Source organism: Gracilinanus agilis, chromosome 1 (assembly GCF_016433145.1).
Source record: "Gracilinanus agilis isolate LMUSP501 chromosome 1, AgileGrace, whole genome shotgun sequence".
In the NCBI taxonomy this organism is placed as follows: domain Eukaryota; kingdom Metazoa; phylum Chordata; class Mammalia; order Didelphimorphia; family Didelphidae; genus Gracilinanus; species Gracilinanus agilis.
Genome location: NC_058130.1, coordinates 101,091,365 through 101,115,975, shown reverse-complemented (window position 1 = coordinate 101,115,975; position 24,611 = coordinate 101,091,365). Strand labels below are relative to the sequence as shown.

General features: G+C 40.5%; 1 protein-coding gene across 1 annotated transcript; it reads left to right on the top strand.

The window, feature by feature from the left end:
• The first annotated feature begins 855 nt into the window (after positions 1–855).
• Positions 856–18,233, top strand: ALDOB (aldolase, fructose-bisphosphate B). Its single transcript, XM_044684749.1, has 9 exons — positions 856–987; positions 6,765–6,886; positions 9,484–9,695; positions 10,179–10,233; positions 11,383–11,543; positions 13,447–13,530; positions 14,585–14,759; positions 16,205–16,404; positions 17,577–18,233. Exons 2-9 carry the CDS (start codon positions 6,775–6,777, stop codon positions 17,670–17,672), a joined length of 1,095 nt encoding a protein of 364 aa, XP_044540684.1. The 5' UTR covers positions 856–987; positions 6,765–6,774; the 3' UTR covers positions 17,673–18,233.
• The last annotated feature ends 6,378 nt before the right edge of the window (positions 18,234–24,611 follow it).

The following is a 24,611-nucleotide window of genomic DNA, read 5'->3' as shown; positions in this document are numbered from 1 at the left end:
TGCAACTAGACAGGTAAGTGCTTAGAACACTGGGCTTGATCACATCTTCATGAGTTCAAATCTGGCCTGAGACACTATGTGTGACCCTTGGCAAGTCATTTAATCTTGTTTGTCTCAGTTCTTCATCTATAAAATGAGCTGGAGAAGGGAATGGCAAACCACTCCAGTGTCTTTACCAAGAAAACCTCAAATGTGGTCACAAAGAGTTGAATATGATTGAAACAACTGAGCAATATTTATCTATCTATTTAACTCTGTGTGTGTGTGTGTGTGCTAACATCTAGTAGGGATTGGAAAACACCTTGTCTAGGAGACAGCATTGTACCAGCCTTCTTCCTCTTGTCCCAGGAAATATGGGAAAGTTCTAACAAAACATTTAAACTTTCTTCAGTCTAATTCTGGCTTCCTTCACAGGCAAAGCCAGCAGAAAGAGCCAGTGTACAGAGTCTTGGAAAGCTCAGAGGATTAGACAATAATTTTGAATTCCTAGATTTTTATTTTTATTTTTTTGCCAATTTAAGAGACAAAACAAGTATAATGCAGAGGAAGTGAGAATGATAATTAGACGTGTGGATGAAAGCTAAAGGAGTCAGGAGAACTGACTTCTGACTAGCAGTGACCTTGGGTAAGTCATTTACTCTCTGTGGGCCTCAGTTTCTTCCTCTGTAAAATGAGGAGATGGCCTAGATGACCTCCAAGGGCCAGCTCAAACATTTGATGATTCTAAGTGAGGCTCCTGTTAGTGTGATAGGCAGGATTGGTTGCTGATGAGCCAATTGGAGGTGTTAAGTAAGACACCTCCCTCCCCACTGTGTCAAGGGAGGGAGAAAAGGGCAAAAGTTAAAAAAAAAAAAAAACAACCGTAATAACACAAGAGGCCCCTTGTCTCAAGCACTATAAAAACGTTTGTATCCTCCCAGTTCTTCCTATTTGGCAGCTGCCTCCTCATCAGGAACTTCTTTCACCTAAAGACTCTCTCCACCAACAGTAAGTACAAGTTCCTGTGTATTACTGGATTTCAAACTGTGGGACTAGGGGTGCATTAGGGACAATCAGTCCAAAGGATTCGAACTGGACTTGTTACTCCTAACAATAAAATCTTGAGCCATTTTGCTCAATATTACTGGCATAACCAGCCAGGCTAAAATGACTTTATCTTCAGAAGACCAGATGGTCCCACACTCCGTTCACTTTCTTATCACCACCCTATATTTGAATCCTATTAAAATGCAGGCTTTGGGAGTTCTTATTAGATGCAAAAGGTTAATGTACAAAGTACCCATAAAAAGTCAGCAACGAGAAGAAGGTTCAGAATCTCAGATGAAGAGAACCACCATAAAAAAGGTTCCTTCATTGGATTATATTTTAGCCTCCTGATCAGTTTTCCACTTTCTTCTCTCCTTCACACCAAGTTATTGATATCTTTGTAGTAACCCTGTGAGGAAGAGGCTTGGGATGAGGAGAGAACAATTCTATCCATCCCACAAGTATCCATTTTTCAGATGAACAATTGAAATGCCAAGAGAAAAAATAATTTTAAAAAATGGGACAGAGGTAGATTAGATAAAAAGCAACCTAAGATTCCCGGTGTCTAGTCTAGGATGGAATGGATAACACAGCTAAAAAAGTATTTGACTATCATTGCACCAAGGGCCCTGGGTTTTAGTCTCAGATCTGATCCTTGCTAATTAGCTTTGTGACCTTGGGCAAATCACTTTGTCTTTCTGAGCCTCAGTTTCTTAATCTGTAAAATGAGAGAACTGAACAAGATAACACCAGGTCATATTTCTGCAGCATTTTACAATGTGCCCTACCAACAAGAACTCTGAAGTCATGCCACCTGCATTCTATAATTTAATATTTAAGTCTTAAAGAGTTCTGAAATTCTGTTATTCAACTGTTTTGCCAAAGATGCCTTTCAAGACAAGTTTTTAAAAATACAATTAATAATGTGAATAATAACACAATGTAAAGTTATTTGCAAAAACAAGCCTGAGATTTATCAGTTTATTAGTTGTAGTTTCTTATCCCCTAAAAATGGAGGCTTAATTTATTTGAATTCTCCCTCCAACCCCCACCATATTTCGACTTGCATCTTCTAACAAATGAGTGTTATCCTGAATTATATTTTTACTATAAGAAGCAAGTTTGAACCTGCCTTTTATTTGCCCTGAACATTGTAAAGTAAATGGAATAACAGAGGTCCTGGAAAGGACAAGAGAATAACCCTTAAAAGGCAAAATTCTTTACCTGTTGTCTTGATGAATTCAATCACAGAACTCCTTTCATACGCTCTTAATCTTTACTCATAAATCATACAGATCATTCAGCACAATAGCTTTCAAATGGCTTTTCACTCACTCTCCTGAAATAATAATAACCTGCATTTATACAGCACTTTGAGATTTATGAAGTATTTTTCTGACTATATCCTGGTCAGTTGTAGAGTGAAAATATTCGTATTCCCATTTTATTGATAAGGAAGAAAGGTATCATAGTATAGTGGATAGCCAGGTGGAGCAATGGATAAAGCACAGCCTGGAGTCAGGAAAAGCAGAATTCAAATGTGGCCTCTGCCACTTACTAGCTGTGTGACCCTGGGGAAGTCACTTAACCTGTTTGCTTCAGTTTCGTCGTCTGTAAAACAGGGATACTAATAGCACCTACCACCCAGGCTTGTTGTAAGTATCAAATGAAATAGTAATTATAACGAATTTAGCATAATGTCTGGAATAATAAGTACAATATAAATGTTCCCTATCATTATTATTATTGGCAAACAGGCCTTGAACCTGGGGTCTAGTCTTGCCTCTGACATAGCCCAGCTCAGTAAGCCCCTCCTTCACTTTTGTGTGTTCCTGGCAGCTAGAACTCAAAATTACTTTACAGAGAGGTAACAGATGGATGGAGGGAGTTTTTCCCTCTGATGGACTCTCAAATTCTGAACCAAAACAAAGTAAAATGGATGAGGAAATGGGCTGAAAGAATTTTTATTTTGGCTGGTGATCTCATCAACTCCTAGGGATCCAATAATGGATTAAATGATCATTTCTATGCTGATGATTCTCTGATCTATTTTCCCAGCCTAACCTCTCTCCTAAATTCCAGTCTTTCATCTCCAACAGCCTAATAGACACCTGGAACTTGTCACGTAGACATCTTCAACTCCCAAACCAAGCTCATTATCTTCTCCCTAAAGTCCTTCAGTGTTGTGCTTGACTTCTCATTCTCATTCTCTCTTTCTCTCTCCCCTCCATACCACCATAACTCACAACTTCTTAACTTGGCCAAGTCCTCTTCTCTCCACTCACACTGTCCCCACCATGGGGCAGACCCCTGCTCCCTCACATCTCCTGGTTGTTCTCCCCAACACAAGTCGCTCCCTACTCCAGCCTATCCTCTACTCAGCTCTCAAATTGGTCTTCTCAAAAGTGCAGATCTAACTATGTCACCCCCTATTCAATAAACTCCAAAGTTGTTTCACAATCTCCCCCATTACACTATGAACTTCTTGAGAGCAGGGACTATTTACTCCCCCTCCCCTTCTTTTTATTTCTAGTACTTAGGAGAGATCAGAGCCTGGCACAAAGTAGGTATAAATATAAATGGTGACTAACTCACACAAGCCTCCTAGGTTCCCATTTTCAAATTGACAACCTCCTGAGATGTCAGATGCAAATGCTCCATGGCTGTCTGATAAAAGCTTCAGAAACTTTCTTTGGAAACCTCACCCCCTCCACCCCACTTCAATTGGACTCCTCTCTCCCAGAATCGACCTTTGGTCCAAGTCCCTGTTGTATAATTAACAGAGGATAAAATTTCTGCTGATGTTAGTTCAGACCTTTAGCCCCTTTATCTTTCTTATGACTGTATTAATTCTTGGTCCAGTTCTTAATTTGTACTAGCTATTGGCCAGCAAGACAAGCTTGAAGAAAATGGCCCAGTATGTTTTTAGTAGTGTCATGAAATCATCAGGAGGAATAAAAGCTATCTATGGAAATAATACCCAAATAAATGGAAATAATGTCCAAAGATCATGTTGTCTTTAGAGGCTGCCCAGTTTTCATCAAAGATTCTTTTAGTATTTTCTCTGTGGTGAAGGATTACTCAGTGACTATTTTTATAGCCCTGGTTTTCAAGTCTGATTAGTATACAAGTAACTTCTAGCCTGAATATTACTAAATATAAGCATCATAGTTTATAGTCAAATTCAAAATTCCCTGGGGTAGATCTTCTGCCCTGAATCTCCACTTTTATATATGGAAAGTCTCAACTGTTTAAGATGTATGACTGTATATCTTCCTCAAGTTCTCCAGAAAGAAAGACTATATAATTTTCCATAGAAACCGAGTCTTCCCACTTATTTTTTTATTCTAACTATACAGTATTCCTCTTCTCACTCTTCTACAAGCCAGCCAAATTGGTCTTTTGCCATTCCAAATCCCCTCTTTCCATCTCCATGTCTTTATACTGGCATTCCTTCATGCCTATAATCAACCAGTCAATGAATATTTGCTTGGTGCCTACCATGTGATGTACCCCCATCCTCACTTCTGTTTCTAGAAACCCTAGTTTCCTTCAAAGTACTTAACAAATGTTTGTTGATTGATTAGTTTTCCTTCTATCCAACCAAAATCTCTCCTTCAATTTAAAGTTTCAGGAATTACAGTAGGTTTTTATAAGATCTATCACTATTGCTTGAGTATTGGGGAGCTCCTCAGGAGAAGAATTACTTTTTCTTTGCCTTTGTATCCTCAATATTCAACACAGTGCTTGGCACATAAGTAGGCAAGTTAATACAAGCTTATTGAATTCAAAATCCTGACTACTTTATTCTCTGACATCTTCAAGCTTCCACTACATATCTATACCCACTTTGACCTTAATTTCCAAACCAAAAATTGGGAAATGTGGTCCAACAAAGAATATAAGAATATACTTTTTGAAAAGCCTCATTAAGGTATACTTTCTTTTCTTGAAATTGAGACTGGGGATGGGGTAGATGATCGCCATGTCTATACTGATGGAAGTTTCCAAAGGGTCAAAGGGTTTTGGAAAAAGCGCAGCCTGGAAACTACTCAATGGCAAGTAGGCACTGAGGATATAGATCATTTACCTGCCTCATTCACAAAGTGTTTAGGTTCCTTCTCACTTCACTTATTAATAATGTACTTCTCAGATTAGGAAACAGACATGTTTTCTTATAGTCCTCCAAAGATTCACGAGACTTTTAAATGACTCTGGTCTTCTGACTCCAAGTCTAATGGTCTTTGCACTAAACCAGTCTGCCTTCCACTTTAGTGTGAATTAGTTGATCATAGGCATGTCTCAGGGGATGAAGATAACGTGCCTGAGACTAGTGATTTGGAAGGTATCCCTGAGAAGTAGAGGGTGAGTGTAAGGCATCAAATATGTGTGTGGCAGAGATGGATCATTCCTTAAAGGCAGAATAAAAGCTAGATGGGAGGCTACCAAGGATCAATGTTTCCTACCCTACAGTTTCACTTAGGATAACTAGTTACCCCTCTTTTGGGATAGAAGATTCATAAGAATATTTTGTTCTTTATGTTGTAGACAAAACCCTGCCAGAAACAATCTAATTCATAAAATTAATATAATATCTGGAAGCTCTTTTGAAGCACTAGAATTATGAATGAAGCATAGCTTCTGCCTTGACATAAGCATAGAACCCTTGACAGAACCCTTTCTGTCTCATGGCATACAAGATCACTTGCCAATCTGAAGACAGTAAAATTATCAATCATAAAGCAGTGTAGCTACAGGGAGATATTGTGCAAGGTAAGGGATCATTTCATTTTTTGCCTGTTATCCCTATCACCAAGTGCAGTGCCAGACACATAATAATTGGCTCTTAAAAATGCAGTGTATTGATCAGTTTTAGTTCCTATTACATTCTTTTCATCATATATATGTACATATATTTTGGCTATATATCTTTATGCAGTTATCATTTTTACAACTATTTAACAACTAGGTAAATAGTCCATTAGCTGGTCAGCTATGTTGTTAAGGGAGAATCCATACAAACATGTCAAAGGGATCCCATCCTGTTTCTGTATCCTCACATCTTGAATTGATTCAGAATCAGTGATGCTCTATGTATTTATGTGAGTGGTATGTGTGCTCCCATTTTAATAATAACTGCATTTACATCCCACTTTAAGGTATCCAAAGTGCTCTACATACAGTATCTCATTTCATCTTCATAGTGATCTTGGGTGTAGGTGCTATTATAATCCCCATTTTATAGATGAGGAAACTGAGGTTAAGAAGATAAGTGAATTGCCCAAGGTCAAACAGGAAAAAGACAATGAAGGCATTGTTTTCCCTGACTCTAAGCCCAGTACTTCATTTATTATACTAACTGGTTGCTAAGGTATTTTGCTCCATAACTCTCATGAACATGCTTTATAACATTTATATAATATTTGGCATTGTAGCTATATATTTCGGTGTCTTATCCTCCTACTAAATCTAATTTTCATGAAGACAGAGACTATGTGTCACCTAAAATTCTCTTCTCTAGCAACCGGTATAGATTTCTGTATAGAGTTGGCTCCTTAGTAAACATCTGTTGCTGTTTATGAAGATGATGATAAATACATGTATACGTGTGTGTAACTTCCATTATGAGTTGGAGGAGATGGTTTCCAAGAAACTTTCTGATTCTGAAATGCTCAATCCCTATTCCTTCAGTTTCCAGCTATTAGAGTTTCTCTTTTTTCTTTTTCTCCCTTTTCCAGATCCATCACCATGGCCCACCGTTTTCCAGCCCTCACCGCTGAGCAGAAGAAGGAGCTCTCAGACATTGCTAAACGCATTGTTGCTGATGGCAAGGGGATCCTGGCTGCAGATGAGTCTGTTGGTGAGTGTCAGGGGCACTGTGCTGTATTCTATGCCAAATTTCTCAAAAGTCACTGTCCTAAGTAAAAGAAACCTTAGTGTTTTATTATTCATCTTTCTTCACAAATAGGGCAGGCCCTTAGAATAAAAATGTTCATAAAGAGGCTAAGAGGGAGATGAAGATTGAAGGAACCCAGAGTCCATTGTCTTGTCATGAAGATCAAGGCTGATCTCCATCAGGTTCTCAATCCTCCCATCTATAGCACTTATCAGGTTCTTGTTGGGCAGGCAGATAAGTTGGACTGCTAGATGGTGCCATGAATAAAGCACTGGGCTTGGAATCAGGAAGACTCATCTTGCTGAGTTCAAATCTGGCCTGAGACATTTACTAGCTGTGTGCCCCTGGGCAAGTCACTTAACTGTTTACCTCAGTTTCTTCATCTATAAAATTAACTGGGGAAGGAAATGGCAAACCACTTTAGTATCTTTATCTAGAAAAACTTAAATGAGGTCACAAAGAGTCAGACATGCCTGAAACGATTTAACAACAAAGGTCAGGCTCCTAAACTTTCTTGAGCATTCCTCATACATATACAGCACGGAGGAGTGATCTCAGAAGGTATGAAATCAAAGAAGCAACCTCTGTTGACTCCCTTGGTCAAGATCATCCCTCAGTCCTTCAGGCAGTACAGCAGCACAACCAGACACACAAAACTCTCCTTGCCAGCAGGAAACTCAGGGAAAAAGGGAAACATTAACAGCAGAAAGAGAAAGACAGCCAGGAGTACTCATCCTTCCACCATCCCCATCCCCTGACAGTGATGAAGTCCTGTCTACCATCCTAAACACTATGTGGTTTTGGGAATATCTTTTATTTTCTGTTTCTTCCTTCCTTGTCTCAATCACCCTATGTGTCACTTTTGGGGTATATGTGCAAACACCTCTGCTGTAAGGGCTTGCCAAGCTCTTTTCAGGGCTGCTCATTCACCCTCGGTGTCAACCTGCCACCTAATTCCCACTCCAAAAAGCGGTAGCATGTGTGGCAGCCACATCAAGGTAAAACTCATATCAGTAGATGGTCTAAATCAGGTTGAGGGTAGCTGACAGGACCCAAACCCTTCCATGGGGATGTCTACCCCAAACATGTGAAGACTTTCTCCAAAAGAATGGGTTTATGAGAATAATTTGTTCCCGTGTTCCTGAGGGCAGCTAAAACAAGTGCCCTTGGCAAGCTCGAATCTTGGTGAGACATCAAAGGAGTCAAGGTTATCCAAGACATCCCAGGCCATCCTGGGATCAGCCATCCTGACCTTCACCTTGCCCTTGGACTTGGATGACTCTGGAAGGAAGGCTGAACCTTGATGTAACTCTGTTTCATCTAAACCCAACTCACTCCCAAGTCAAGATATCCATCGACCTCATAATGTCATTTTTTTTTAAAAGAGGAATAACCAGTATGTCTCTTCGAACAGAGTACAATGCAGGATGTGTTCTTTCCATTCCTCATTCCTGGGGCTCATCTATACCGCCTTCTCTGATGGGCTAACGATTTTCTTAAAACGACTTCTTTCCTTCCTGATCTACTATAGTGCCATTCATTAGTAACTCATTAAGCAAAGTGGACATCAGAAGTCAGGACCAGGTTACCAAGCTGGAGTCAGAAGTACCTAAATCTGAAATGGAAGCAGGACAGAAAAATGCAACGATGAGAAAATGAGGTTCTGTCAATCATGGACCCAAAGTCAGTCAACCCTCTTCACACAGAAGCTGAATTCAGGCCCACCCAGAGCCAGTTTGTCCACCTAGTAAAGATTGCTGAGGGCCTTAAACACCGGGCTGTAGCTGGGAGTAAACAGTCACTCACCCGACCCCAGCTGGCAGGCTCAGCCCTTTGTGCCCAGCCTACCTGCTCCCCTGCTAGGTCTTGACCAAGTCTCATTTGGAGTGTTCTTTCAACACAATGTTTGACATTTTCAAAATTCCTAGGTTAAAAACACCTTCAGTATTGATAGAATGCTGTCATGTTTGCAAAGTGTTTAAGTATTGTACTAGGCACAAACGGGTAGCCATTTTCTCTCTGGGTGCAGCTTGGCTACCCATTTCTGCATAGTACAGTATATGATTTCACAACTCTGTGAGTCAAGTGCCACAGATAATAGCGTTCCTAATTTACTGATGAGGAAAATGAATGATCAAGTGACTTGTGTAGGGTCCTGCAGGTAGTAAATGCCTGAGGAGGAATTCAAACTCCAGTGTTCTTGATTCCAAGGGCAGCACTTTGTAGTGCCACCTCAGTGAAGCTCTAGGATGGTGTTGGGCAAACTTTTTTAAGAGGGGGCCAAAGGAAAGGAAATGCTCATCTGTCAGTCTGCTTCGAAGTTTCATTGTATTGTATCCTACTCACTGTATTCATCAGATTAGGAATAATGTCGAGTGGCAGGACAGAACATTTCAGGGGGCCGAATCTGGCCTGCCGACAGCGGTTTGGCCATCACTGCCCTAGGGAATTGCCCAGTTAAGTATAAAAGTCAGACTGCCCCTTATAGGTGGTTCTGATTGTCCTCAGGCAACATTTTGACCCATTCCTCTCCCACCTTCATATCTGGCTTCTTGTTTTAGGTACCATGGGCAATCGCCTGCAGAGGATCAAGGTAGAGAATACAGAAGAAAACCGCCGCCAGTTCCGAGAAATTCTCTTCTCTGTGGACAAATCCATCAACCAGAGCATTGGAGGGGTGATCCTTTTCCATGAGACTCTCTATCAGAAGGATAGCCAAGGAAAGTGGTTCAGAGACATCCTCAAGGAAAAGGGGATTGTGGTGGGAATCAAGGTCAGTGCACCCAGGAAACACATCACAGAACACCAGAATCCAAAATGCTAGTGTCTGTCTCCCTTCATAAAATGGCTGGCATAGCATACCGAGGTCAAGTGGACCCTTTAAATACAATTTCTTCTCCTATCTTACAACATCCTCCAGCCCCACCAAATCTGTTCTTTCCCTAGCCCTTCTCGGTCTCTTCTCCTAAGCTCTCCTAACTCTTTTCAATATCTCCACATTCCCAGACTTGTGAATTGGCCATCACTTAACATGGAATCTTTTGTCCAGCACAAGACTCCTCTAGACTCCCTACAGCCATACTCTCTGCACTTAATTTCCATATTCTTCCTTCTTATATAAACACCACGTCACAATGCAGGGCCTTTGGTTGAGGAGAGCCTTATCATTAGAGTAGCTCTGAATTGAGAAAGTCCAGAACTTTACCTTCTTCATTCTTTGGCATCTACTAAATGTTCATAATCTTTTTTTTCACAGCTGGACCAAGGTGCTGCCCCCCTGGCAGGAACAAATCAAGAAACAACCATTCAAGGTGAGAATATTGCTTTCTGTGATGGAACATGTCTGCATGGGTTGGCTATACAAGAGGAAGAATGAGAGCAAAGGGTAGAAAGACAACTAGCTAAAACTTACAAAATCCAAACAACAAACACTTATTCAGCACCTCCTAAGGACAAAGCCCCTTGCTACCCTTGGTGGAGCATACAAAGATGAAAACATTCAGTTACCCATAAAAAAAGCTTACAATCCAGTTAGGGGAAAAAAGATATAAAACCATAAAAAGCTGAGTAAGTTCAAAATAATTAACATTTATGTAATACTTTAAAGTTCATGAAATTATATGTCATATAAGTGTATATACATACATGTATATGTGATACACATCTATATATATACAACCATTCTGTAAAGTGTATATGTATATACAGATATGTGTACAGACAACCTACATGTGTATATGATATGAATTATTTTGCTTACTTAATATATATACATACATATATATCTACCTCTGAATCCTGACTCTTCTCCTTATACTTTTATGGTCTTTGGAAAGTCACTTTATCTTTCTTGGTTTGTTTCCTCATTTATTAAAGTCCCATGAATTCTCCCATTTGATTCTTATAACTGTCCTGTGAGATAGGAAGAACAGGTGCTGTGATATTTATTTTGCAAATGAGAAAACAGAGTACCAGAAAAGGCAAAGTAACTTGCCTAATGTCAAATGGATAATAAATCATAGATCTTGGACTTGACTTCAAGCTGGTTGCTTAGATGTATGGATAACACAAATTCCCCAGTAGCTGGGACCAAAAGGGCATTTCTTTTTTTTTTGCTTTTTTAAAAAAATTGCAGAATGAGTAACTCAAAATGATTTGATTTTTGGTACCAGTCCTTCAAACTCTTTCAGGCTAGATTAAAGACTTATTGAGAGCATGGACAGTGCCATATGGGTCGCCTGTAGTTTAATTGCTTGGCCATTTCACTACGTAAGCCCCAGAGAGAAGACTAAGCAAAGAGAGCTGGGACAGGGGGTTGTATCAAAGAAGCCAAGGCACTACCACTGGAGGATGAAGTGCTAAATGGCTATTTTCAGCCTCTTGGCTTCCCATTTAGAGGGCTCCATGAACTCTAGCAGGTTCTCAGAGAAGCCTTTTCTCCTGCTCTTGTGGTTTTATAGGCTTGGATGGGCTCTCTCAGCGCTGTGCCCAGTATAAGAAGGACGGTTGTGACTTTGGGAAGTGGAGGGCTGTGCTGAAGATCGGTGACCAGTGTCCTTCCAACCTGGCCATCCAGGAGAATGCTAATGCACTGGCCCGCTATGCCAGTATCTGCCAGCAGGTATTACTCTAGTCCTTCTATAGTCACTCTGGCCAAGTGGTTCAGGGGATGAACAAGGTATTCCAGGACAGCTCTTCCAGTTTTCTTTCCCTCATTCTGAAGAATTTAAAGGTTTAAAGACAGAATGATAATTTCATTGTTACTGGGGAACTCATGATAAACCATAAGGACAGTTGAACTAGAGGGCTCCCTTACTCATGGGCATGACAACTGAGCCTTTGGATTGAAGAGAAGGAACTCTCTGGAGGGCTGCCTCTACAGAGAAATGTTAGTGCCCTTCAATTTGAATGATGGCTTTCATAAGGTCCCTTCTTCCTCCATTTCCAATATGCTTTTTTTAAACTTTATTTTTTTCATTTGGGAAAAGTCTGCTTACTCTCTCTCCCATTTCTCTCGCTGCCCCCACCATTGACAAATAATAACAGTGACAAAACCTTTATAATAAATATGCACAGTTAAGCAAAACAAATTCCCACATTGTCCAGCCATCTCCAAAAATAGATACCTTGTCCTGTACCATCACCTGCCTGGCAGTAAGTGGGTACCATGCTTCTTCTTTGGTCCTCTGAATTTATGGTTGGTTATTGCATTGATCAGAATTCTTAAGTATTTCAAAGTTGTTTGTCTTTACACCACGTTTATTCTATAAATTGACCTAGTTCTTCTCACTTCACTCTGTACCAGTTCCTACAAATCTTTTCAGGTTTCTCTGAAATGATGCCTTTCTTCATTCCTTATGGCACAACAGTATTCTATGACCTTTATATTTCATAATTTGTTCAGCTACTCCCTAGTTGCTGGGAACTACCTTAGAATCCACTTTACCAGTACAAAAAAGTTTCTACAAATATTTTTGTATATGTGGGTCTTTTCCCTCAACACTTTGCTTTAGAAATGAAAGTATAATTTTCTCCCTCTGTCAGACTGAGAAAATCACTTAAACTTTTTCTTTCTTTCTTTTGAGATTTAATCTAGCTCAGATTAGAAGCAACAAGGGCACTCACAGGCCCAATTCCAAAACTGATTGTCCTGGAAGCTCTGACTCACTCTGTCTCATTGGAGTGGCCCTCCAATAAGCTTTGGTTCCATGGTAGCTCAGAATTCTTTAACTCAGGTGACCTGCCTCCCTCTGTTTCCCTAGCAGCAAGGACTACTGCCATGCACCAACATGCCTAGTTCCTTTTTCATTTTTAATACTATTTCAACACACTTGGGCACTCTTTTCCCAATGCCACAACCAAGTGCCATTCAACTGCTTTTCAGATTTCACTGTGATGTTTGCCCTACCCAAGTGTTAGGAAACTGGTTGAGACATGCAGCCAAGCTAGCATGAAGGCCATTAAGCTGTGAAGGTACCCTCCCCTCAAGCTCACAAAGTCTTCTGCTATGCTAAATCTTTCCCAGCTCCTAACTGGTGTTCTGAGTCCAAGCTAATTCACATATAATTCACTAAAACTGCAACATGTATGCATTTATTAAATGCCAGCTATGTGCAAGGTGCAGTGGATAGAGTGTGGACTTAGAATCAGGGTGTCCCAAGTTAAAACCTGGCTTTAGATAACTTACTAGCTGTGTGACCCTGGGCAAGACATTTAACCCAGTTTCTGCCCCAGTTTCCTCGTCTGTAAAGTGGAAATAATAATAGCATCTTCTCTCAGGGTTGCTGAGGCAGGCAAGACCATCTAGAGCTTAGCAGCTGTTTCATTTTTGCCCCACTCATTTTAAGGGAAAATCATTTTCACTTTGCTAAGTTTTTCCTTCATTTGCTGCTCCATAGACACCAAACTATTTCGTTTCCACAAAGGGTCATTATTCTTTACTAATTAGTGTCTCTAGTTCTCCACTCATAAAAAGGGTCTAGGGAAGGGGACTCTAATATCTATCTTTTTTGTTCCTCCCTCAGAATGGGCTGGTGCCCATTGTGGAGCCAGAAGTCATCCCTGATGGAGATCATGACCTTGAGCATTGCCAATATGTCTCTGAGAAGGTAACCCCTGGGTAGGAGGGAAAAGCTGTCACTGCTGTCAAAACACAAATGGATAAGAATAGATCCAGGTTTGCTCTAAATAAATGAGGTAGCCTAGAAAAGGATTTCTTCTGTTCTTAGAACAGTCTGCAAAAGCTGTCTTTGCCAAATTTATCCATCTGAGGGTGCATGAATAGTTTCCTAGCTTTCTTTCTTCTTTTTTTATGGTAGAATTAGTATTTTATTATTGATAAGGAAACTTCACAAAGCACCCATTGTCATTGGTTCTCCCTTCCCAGATATTTATGGTTTAATAGTCAATAGTCATAATTTATTAGTGTTCTATCAGCCCGATTCATGAGAACTCGGATTAATAAAGCCTGCCCAGTCATGTATTATGTCTAATGTTAAAATCGAAGTGTAAGGGTGACACTCCCAGATTTTTAAATTTAGGACAGGAACCCTGCCTAATCCCATAAAAAGAATGTTGGAGGAGGCAGCTTAAAGGAATCTGAAAAGTATAATGAAGAAATAAGAAACGAGGGGACACAAAAAAAAGAGAGGAAAAAGAAAGCCAGAGGTTTGGAATAGGGCATGTTCACTCTCTATGATATAAGTTCTATATAAACTGAGGGGTTACACCATGATATCTCCCAGACTTATAGTCTGGAATGCTGTGGTTCGGGGCTGCTCGACTTTGTAAGGAGTAGAATTCATAGAGGCAGCGAGGCGCACCGTCAGGAGAATCCGGCCGGAGCTGGGCTCACATCCTGCCTCTCACTCTCGCTTTGGGACAAGTCGTTCAGCCTCGGTTTGCCTATCTGGGAAATGAAGATAATAATAACATCCATCTTCCAGGGTTATTGTGAGAATGAAGTGAGGCAGCCCTCATGAAGCCCTTGGCCCAGGGCCTCGCACAGAGTAACGCTATCAAGGGGGAGGCATCGTTGCCTCCCGTGGGCGCCCCCGGCCACGGAACACGCGAGCTGTGGGGCAGAGTGGGCAGGGCTGTGATTAGAAGGGGGTAAGGAGAGGCCCCCAGAGCACTTCCCTTTTGGCCCTCTGCCTTCCTCAGGTCCTGGCCGCCGTCTACAAGGCCCTGAGTGACCACCACGTCTACCTGGAGGGAACACTCCTGAAGCCCAACATGGTGACAGCCGGGCACGCTTGCACCAAGAAGTACACCCCCGAACAGGTGGCTCTGGCCACCGTCACCACTCTGCACCGCACAGTCCCGGCTGCTGTTCCTGGTAAATGCTTTCTTTCTCTCCCAGGCTGTCGTGCACCCCAAGTCCCCAAGGGGACCTCACTTCTCAGCCTCTTTTTTTTCTTTTTCTTTCTGCAAACTCCTACTTTGGGAGTTGGGAGGGGGTGCCCCTGTAACAGGGAAGTCATGGGTCTGTCACACTCCCAATTCCCCCCAAGTTTCCCTATTATTGGTTCAATGTTTTAAATTTAATATTTTATTCTAAACTTAATAAACACCAAATAAAGCCTGTATTTCTATATACAAGGGGGAAAGAGGTCTATACATGAAACTGAATCTCTTGTCACGTACAGCTGAGGGCAGCTAAGTGTCACAGTGGATAGATTGTGGGAGGAAGGCCTGAGTTCAAGTCTAGTCTCAGATACTTACTAGCTAGGTAACCCTGGGCAAGTCATTTAACCTTTGTTTACCTCAATTTCCCCATCTGTAGAATGGGGATAGAAATAGCACCCACCTCCCAGAGTTACTATGAGGATCAAATTAGATAACTATTCTAATGGACTTAGCACAGTACCTAGTATACAATACATTTATATACATGTTGGCTACTACTGATATTATAGCTTGCTTTTCTTTTTAGATATATAATAAATTCAGCAAGTCACTTCAGAGCTGTCCTGCTTCTTCATGTTTCCTTTTGGCCTTCCTTCTATTCTCTTCTATACATTAAAAGCAAATGCTCTGACAACCTTCTTTTCCTTTTCTTTTCCCTTTTTCTAGCAGTGATCTCTCAAACCAGATAGCCCACAATTGTAAAACAAAACAAAGCCAAACTCTTTTAGCAAATATATGTAGTCAAGAAAAACTATTGCCCACATTGGCCATGTCCCAAAATTCATGTCTTATTCTGTACCTTGGATCCATCACCTTCTCTCAAAAGGTAGGTCCCGTACATCATCCTCAGGCTTCTGCAATCACAGTTGGTCAACTCCTTGATTGGAATTCCTAAGTCTTTCAAAGTTGTTTTACTTTTCAATGTTGTTATTGAATAAATTGTTCTCTGGGGTCTACTTCTTTCCCTTTCCATCAGTTCAAAGGAGTCCTCTGAGATTTCTCTGAAACTATCCCTTTTGCCACTTCTTATGGAGTAATGATATTCCATAATATTCCATTCCATTCATATATTATTCAAATCAATAAATATTTATTGTCTTGTAGTATACAGTGTGCTATCCTAGTGTGGGAAATCCAAAAAGGAGCTGTGTCTATCTCTATCCCAGTTATCCCCAAATTCTGCAGCTCTTAAGACTAACACAGTACTTGTATCTTTCTCTAGTAAACATCACAGTTTCCTCCATAATTCAAGCAAAAAAAGGAATTGAGACAAAGGTTTTTTGTTTTTCCCCAACACTGTCCAGCTTCTGCCAGACCCTGTAGATGATGGTCAGTTGGGCTCAGCTTTCATTTTCTATTTTTCTCTTTTTCCAGGCATCTGCTTTCTATCTGGAGGCATGAGTGAAGATGATGCAACTCTCAATCTAAATGCCATCAACCTTTGCCCACTGCCCAAGCCCTGGAAGCTAAGTTTCTCGTATGGGCGGGCCCTGCAGGCCAGTGCACTTTCTGCCTGGGGGGGCAAAGCTGCAAACAAGAAGGCAACTCAGGAGGCATTTGTGAAGCGGGCTCAGGTGAGGCAACCAGGTCTCTTCTCTGCCAGGCTGTTTCTTCTGCCTTTCAATTGTGATTTACAGTTTGGTAGCAAGCCAGAATAGTCCTTGATGTCCTCTAGCAATGCCCTGCATTGCAAGTGAAGCTAAAGCCAAAGTGGGGGTGTTTGGGGGGACTGGCACAACAGACAGGGTGGAAGGTTAAGGAGAACAAGGGAGTCTGGAGTGGGAGTGAAGACTTCATTGAGATGGCTAATCACTAGAGTCTAGACTAGACAGGGATTCAAGAAAAGGCAGAAAGAGTCACAGAATATAATATTAAGAGAAAGAAAGGGCCTTATACATTATCTAGTCCAACCTCCTTATTTTATATGTGAAGAAACTGAGACCTAAAAGTTCTTGACCTAGTAGTAGTAAACAGAAGATCTGGGACTTGGACTCAGGTTCTCTGACCTCAAATCCAGTATTCTTTTTACTCTGAGAACCTGGAAGCTGCAGTGAGGACAGAGTTCCAGTTCAGCAGTTTAGATTTATTGAATTAGAGAGACAAAAGATAAAGTGGCCATGATTGGCCAGAGGGAGTCCCAAACTGGAGAAATCTGAAGGGCAGGAGTGCTCTGTGATGGTGAGGTCCAGGGAGTGACTCCAGGGATGTGTGGCTGACAGACAAAGGACAGATGGAGGTCTAGAGAGACAAGGCCAAGGAAGCCACAGGCAAAAGGTATGTTATATCATCAACATGGATGTGGCAGTTATATAGGAGACTAGAACCTGGAGTTATGAGAAAGAACATGAGCCTGCTATTATGGGAGTGAGGAAAGAAGAAGTGCCCCCCCCCAGAGGGGTAGTAAATAAAATAATGAAGCATCTAGGGTGGTCCTAGGGATAGTATTTGGATTTGAAGCCAAGAAAATCTGAATTTAAATCCTGAAATCTGACATTTATCAGTTTTGTGACCTTGAGCAAGCCACTTAAGCTCTTCAGCTTCAGTTTGAAAACCTTAAAGTGCTATAGAAATATGAGTTATTATTATTGCTATTTAAATATAGACCAAAGTTATGGACTTCAAAGGAAGAAAAAAAAGAGACAGTTTAGTATTGATCATCTAGGATAGGCCTTGATAAACATGGACAAACATTTGGGTTTTTGGTTTGTAAAAATTAACCAAGGTCTTGTTTTTTCTTATGTTTCAGGCAAACTGCCAGGCAGCCAAAGGACAGTATGTTCATTCAGGTTCATCTGGTTCTGCTGCCAGCCAATCCCTTTTCACTCCCTGCTACACCTATTAGTATCCTGGGGACCTCTTTCCCACCACTGCCCCAGCTCCTCTTTGCATGTCATTAGGAGGCTACTGAGAAGGGAATCTATTTCAACCCAAAGTGGAAACTGTGAAAATTCTGATTGGACTTATTGGTAACACAACACACTTTAAATCCTTAAACTCAGAATAAACATTAGTTCTCTCCACATAAGCAGACACACACATAGCTCTTCACCATTCCCTATACCTCCCTGTAACTCTCACTAAAACTGATTTTCACAAAAACTATTCCTTGTTAGTGGGGAAACTGGGTAACAGCTTCAACCCTTCCTGTGCTAAGCTAAACACTTACAAATACGAAAAAGAAGACCATCCTTGCCTTCAAGGATGCTCTTCCTCCCCATAGCTTAAAGATAATTAGTTTTGTTTTTTTAAAAGCCACCTTTCTGCCATGAATAACAGTCATCTAATGAAACACTTCTCAAAGCTATAGACTGATGAGTATTTCTTACCAAGTAATTATGGCAGTCTGCAAACCAGTTCTTGCAATGAAAAATAAATAAAACCTTTTATAAACACTTGGCATACATCATGCTGTCTTTTGGTATTTTCAAAATGGCTCACTGTATTTATTTACGGTCAATGTAGCTTCAATAAGGGGAGCTAGGTGGCTCAGAGAATAGAGCGCTGGGTTTGGCATCAGAAAGACTCCTCTTGATTTCAAATCTGGCCTCGGATTCTTACTTGCTATGCGACTCCAGGCATGTTGCTTCACTCTATTTGCTTCGATTTCCTCATCTGCAAAGTAATCTGGAGAAGGAAATGACAAACTCCTCCAGCATCTTTGCTAATAAAACCCTAAAACTGGACACATCTGAAACAACTGAACAACAACAGATTCTATGCCATATGCTGCACTTGTGTCAGTTTTGTTTACTTTACTTTGTTTACTCCATTAAAATGATTCAGTCCCAAACTTCAAAAAACTCAAGGCAATGTGGTACAAGGGAAAAAGATCTTAGAGAGGTCATCTCTCTGTGCCTGTTTCTTGATCAGTAAAATGAGGCATTTGAATGAGATGAAGTCTAGGGACCCTTCCAGTTCTAAATTTGTGAGCCTATGATCTATCCATCTCATTTGACAGATGAGGAAACTGAGATCTGCAGACATGAAGTGACTTTCCCAAGGCCAATAAGCTGGGTAGATCTGGAGCTATAAGAATCTTGGGCTCCTGGGTTCTGGGCTAGGTTCCTTTTTCCAAAACATGTGGCTGAGGAATTATTGTCCATTCATGAGGTGCCTTACTTCATTTCCCTTACTGTATTTTGTTTTCAGCATAACACCAAGATTTTTAATTCAGTCCCTTTGTATAGCTCACCTGCCTTCTGAGAAGTTTTATTTCTAATATATATTTTTCAAACCCTTAACTTCTGTGTATTGGCTCATAGGTGGAAGAGTGGTAAGGGTGGGCAATGGGGGTCAAGTGACTTGCCCAGGGACACACAGCTGGGAAGTGGCTGAGGCCGGATTTGAACCTAGGACCTCCCGTCTCTAGGCCTGGCTCTCAATCCACTGAGCTACCCAGCTACCCCCTTATTCCTAATATATTGAATCATTTCTATTTTTGAGTTTTGAATTGAGGCTTAGATTTGTCCCTCCACTTTTGTATTCATTCCTTTGTTCCTGGGAAATTCAGAGAATGCCCCACCCTAGACTATCTTCCATTGTAGGGCAATAGAAAAATGAGATTATAGGTTCTATCTTGCCTGGTATAGGAACAAGTTTAGGACAAGTGTGTCTGTAAGCAGCAGAACATAGTCCTTGACTCCCCACTGGAGTAAATGGAGAATGCCACTCATAAGAACATAAGACCTGATTACAGATTTGGGACATGTGATTTGCCATCATCAACCAAGGAATCAGGAAGGGATTGAGAGAATGATGGATCTACTTCTCACAGGCTATTCACCCATTAGAGATGTCTTGGAATGTCTAGGGGAGGACTGATTAATGAACTTCCAAAATTATATTTGATCTATGCAGCATAATTTCTTGATCTTTGATCACTGAGAAATTACTGATTAATTAAATTTTTGGTTATTGCTATGCTAACCAATAAATTGATTTTCTTGCCCAGAAGCCAATCTCTCTGAATTTTTAAAAAATTTTTAAACCCTTACCTTCCGTCTTGGAGTCAATACTGCGTATTGGCTCCAAGGCAGAAGAGTGGTAAGGGTGGGCAATGGGGGTCAAGTGACTTGCCTAGGGTCACACAGATGGGAAGTGTCTGAAGCCAGACTTGAACCCAGGACCTCCCATTTCTAGGCCTGGCTCTCAATCCACTGAGCTACCCAGCTGCCCCTCTCTCTGAATTTTAATCATCACACCACAAAATTATGTACCAGTACTAAACCCTGGTCTGCTATTTTAGAATCTAAGTCATGGACCACAAGAGGAAAAAAGGTGAAGGCACAATTGGTTCAGTATAGCACTTATTTCTAGAGGGGAGAAGGTAAATAAACATTTAAGTACCCCATCAGAAGGGAAATGAAATTAGAATTGCTATTAGGGGTAATCTGTCACTCCTAGCAATCTTCCTTTCCATCCAAATCCTTCCTCCTCTTGACAAGATGCTGGGGTTCAGGAAGAATATCTTTGAGCTCTAAGAATGAGTACAAGCATGTCTCCCACTGCCATCTTTTTTAGGTGCCAGTGCTTCTCCAGGCAAAAGATTTTCCAAAGCACCATGCATCAATCAAATGGCAGTTGAAGTGAATTTTCTCACTTTGAGGAGACAGTTGGATTATGCTATTAATGAAGCATGCCCATTTTGAGAAGAGAAAGTATAATGAGGGGCAATGCTGTTTTCTCCTTGAACTAGCTTGAAGCCAAGTGCATATCCACCATGTAAAAGCAGAGGTATCCATTTATTACACTAATTTTGGCAGTGTGTTCATCTCCTTTGGCCACTTAACTATTAGGGGATGCCTTTGGGAAATCGAAGATTCTTTAATTCAATAAAGTAAATGCACGTGAATAATAAAAAAAATCAATAGTGGTTCTAGAGAACATATGGCAGAGAGGTAAAGACCTCTGAGGGCAGAATTTTATCTATATTTTTTAGACTTTGTTGCTGTACTGAGAATTTTTGCTTAATTGATTTTCTTTATTACAATTGAGTATTTGGTTGCATAGACCACCTACTCAAATGGAATATAGGAATAACTCAATGTCTCCAATGCAGGTGTTTTAAAATGAGTAAAATTTGGTTCCGGGTTAAGATGGCAGCAGAGTAAGAAGCAGCTCTTAACCTCTCCTGACCGAAACACACAAAACTCCTCAAGGGGACATAAAAACAAGTCCAGACGATTGGAGGAACCCCACAACAGGGCACAGTGTGGAAGGTACATGGAATCAGGACATTTCCATGCTATAAAGGGCTCTCACTAAATCGCGGGCTGAGCAACCACCCCACCCCCACCCCTACCACACACACCACCTATAGCGCTGAAGCCAGTTAAAAAGAAATAGAGCAAGTTTGGGGCACCCATCGAGTCATTGGCAGCTCCAGGGCCTGTTCTTGAGAGCAGCAAGATTTGGGACCCAAAAAGCCAAAGAACGCACGCGAACTCTGAGCGCAGGAGCGGCAGAGGCGTGGGGGGAGGCAGACACAGCCACGAGCTAAAGCTCTGAAACCCTGAGTGGGAACCAGTGCAGACGGGTATACAACTGTGGAACCAGCGCCCTGAGACTTGTAAAGGAACCTCCGGCAGAAGATCAAGCAAGGGGGTCCACCAGGGGGCTGACCTTGGAAAAAACCAGAACTCAGACCTCAGGAGCCAAATGACCATGGACAGACCCCGAGCTCGAGGATAAAGCTGAGAAGCTGCTGGGCTAATGATGGCTACCCAGACTCAGGAAGTTCAGAAGAGAAAGATAAACAACAAGAAAAAGAAGTCTTTAACACTCGACAACTTTTATACAGAGAAAATCCAGACAACCGAGCACACAAGAAAAAGAAGTCTTTAACACTCGACAACTTTTACACAGAGAAAATCCAGACAACCGAGCAAACAGAGGAGGAGAACAAACAAGCATCCGGACCCTCCTCAAATAAGGAAAACTCCTCACAAGCTATGGAAGAGTTCAAAAATGAGATTCTGAGGAAGATGGAAGAGATCTGGCAAGAAAATAACAGTTTAAAAGGTAGAATCTTGCAATTGGAAAGTGAGGCTCAGAAATCAAATGAACTGATAAGCAAATTGAACCAGATTGAAAAAGAAAACCAAAAGATCATAGCTGAAAACGAAAAGTTTAGAGCCGAAAACCAGTCCCTAAAGGCTAGAATTGAGCAATTAGAAGCTAATGATCTCTCAAGACAACAAGAACAAATAAAACAAAGTCAAAAGACTGAAAAAATAGAAGGAAACATGAAATATCTCAATGAGAGAGTGACAGAGCAAGAAAACCGGTCTAGAAGAGACAATTTGAGAATAATTGGTCTTCCAGAAAAACCAGAAATTAATAGAAACCTGGACTCCATACTAAAAGAAATTACTCAGCAAAATTGCCCTGAAGTCCTACAACAAGAGGGCAATATAGACATTGAAAGGATTCATAGAACACCCACTACATTCGATCCAGATAAGAAAACGGCCAGAAATATAATTGCCAAATTCAAGAGCTTTCAAGCAAAAGAAAAAATCGTACAAGAAGCCAGAAAGAGACAATTCAAATATCAAGGAACACCAATCAGGATCACACAGGATCTGGCAGCCTCCATGCTAAAAGACCTTAAGGCTTGGAATACAATATTAAGAAAGGCAAGAGAGCTGGGCCTGCAACCATGGATCAAATACCCATCAAAATTGACTATATATTTCCAGGGGAAAATATGGGCATTCAACAAAATTGAAGAATTCCAAGTATTTGCACAGAAAAGACCAGGGCTAAATGGAAAGTTTGATATCCAACCACAAAAATCGAGAGAAACATGAAAAGGTAAATAAGAAACAGAAGGGAAAGAAAGAAAACTTATAATGTTTAAATTTGCCTTAAGGGCCTCAGTGAGATCTAATTATCTGTATTCCTATGTAGAGAAATGTTATGTATAATTCTCTGTAGTGAACTCTACTCACTATTATAGTATTCACTATTATAGTAATCAGAAGACTAATTCACAGGGTGAGGGTGGAACACTAAATAATCTAAGATGACATGGGGGATGGGAAAGAGGGGGTGAATAGCAGGGGACACCAAGAGAAACTTGAGGGAATAAGAAAAATAGGATATTCTATTACACACAAAGAGGGCATGGGAAGGAGAGGGGACAAATACTATTATAAGAAGGAGAGGAAGAGAGCATTAAGAGGTAATAATCAAACCTTACTCTAAGTGTAATCAACCCAGAGAGGGAAGAGTAGCTATACTATCCATTGGGACATAAAACTCTTATCTAACCCTTCTGAGAAAGTCAGAAGGGATAAATCAAGGGAAACAGGGGAGTAGGGAGGTCAAAAAAAAGGGAGGGGAGAAGAAGGGGGAGGGAATTCATAAGGCCCTTAAAAACAAAGGGGGGGGAATAAGGGCAGATGTAGAAAGGGAAGTTAGTCAAGGGAGGGGATAAGGGATAGGGTCTTAATAGCAAACCACTGGTTTTAAAGGAAATAGTTTAAGGAGAAGGGGTAGGAATAGGGGAGGAAATGAAAATGTCAGCAAATGCACAACTGATGATTATAACTCTGAATGTGAATGGGATGAACTCGCCCATAAAACGGAAGCAAATATCACAGTGGATTAGAAACCAAAATCCTACCATATGTTGTCTACAAGAAACACTTATGAGATGTGTGGACATACACAAGTTTAAGGCTCAGGGCTTGAGCAAAATCTTTTGGGCATCAAATGAGAAAAAGAAGGCAGGAGTGGCTATTATGATTTCTGACAAAGCCAAAGTAAAAATAGATATGATTAAAAAAGACAGGGAAGGTCATTACATCCTGATTAAAGGCACTATAAACAATGAGGAAATAACACTGCTCAATATATATGCAACAAGTGGCATAGCATCCAAATTCATAAAGGAGAAACTGGCAGAGCTCAAGAAGGAAATAGATAGTAAAACCATACTAGTGGGAGATCTAAATATTCCTCTTTCAGATCTAGATAAATCAAACCGAAAAATAAATAAGAAAGAGGTAAGAGAGGTGAATGAAGTCCTAGAAAAATTAGATTTAATTGATATGTGGAGAAAAATAAATAGGGACAAAAAGGAATACACCTTCTTTTCAGCTGCACATGGCACATTCACAAAGATTGACCATGTTATAGGGCATAGAACCATTGCAAACAAATGCAAACGAGCAGAAATAATAAATGTAACCTTCTTAGATCATAATGCAATAAAAATAATAATTAGTAAGGGCACCTGAACAGGAAAATCAAAAACTAATTGGAAATTAAATAATATGATTCTCCAAAACCAATTTGTCAAAGAAGGAATCATAGAAACAATCAATAATTTCATTGAAGAAAATGACAATGATGAGACATCCTACCAAACTATGTGGGATGCGGCCAAGGCAGTACTCAGGGGGAAATTTATATCCTTGAGTGCATATATTAAAAAATTAAGGAGGGCAGAGATTAATGAATTGGGCATGCAACTCAAAAAATTAGAAAGCGAGCAAATTAAAAATCCCCAGATGGAAACTAAATTAGAAATACTAAAAATCAAGGGAGAAATTAATAAAATTGAAAGTAAAAGAACTATTGAATTAATCAATAAGACTAGAAGCTGGTACTTTGAAAAAACAGATAAAAAAGACAAAGTACTGGTCAATCTAATAAAAAAAAGGAAAGAAGAAAACCAAATTGACAGTATCAAAGATGAAAAGGGAGACCTCACCTCTAATGAAGAGGAAATTAAGGCAATCATTAAAAACTATTTTGCCCAATTATATGGCAA

Excerpts from the sequence above, each read along its gene's own strand:
- ALDOB (XM_044684749.1), top strand. The coding sequence starts at position 6,775 with ATGGCCCACCGTTTTCCAGCCCTCACCGCTGAGCAGAAGAAGGAGCTC. Across the intron at positions 11,544-13,446 it reads ATGCCAGTATCTGCCAGCAG|AATGGGCTGGTGCCCATTGT; the intron begins GTATTACTCTAG and ends TTCCTCCCTCAG. Across the intron at positions 14,760-16,204 it reads AGTCCCGGCTGCTGTTCCTG|GCATCTGCTTTCTATCTGGA; the intron begins GTAAATGCTTTC and ends CTCTTTTTCCAG.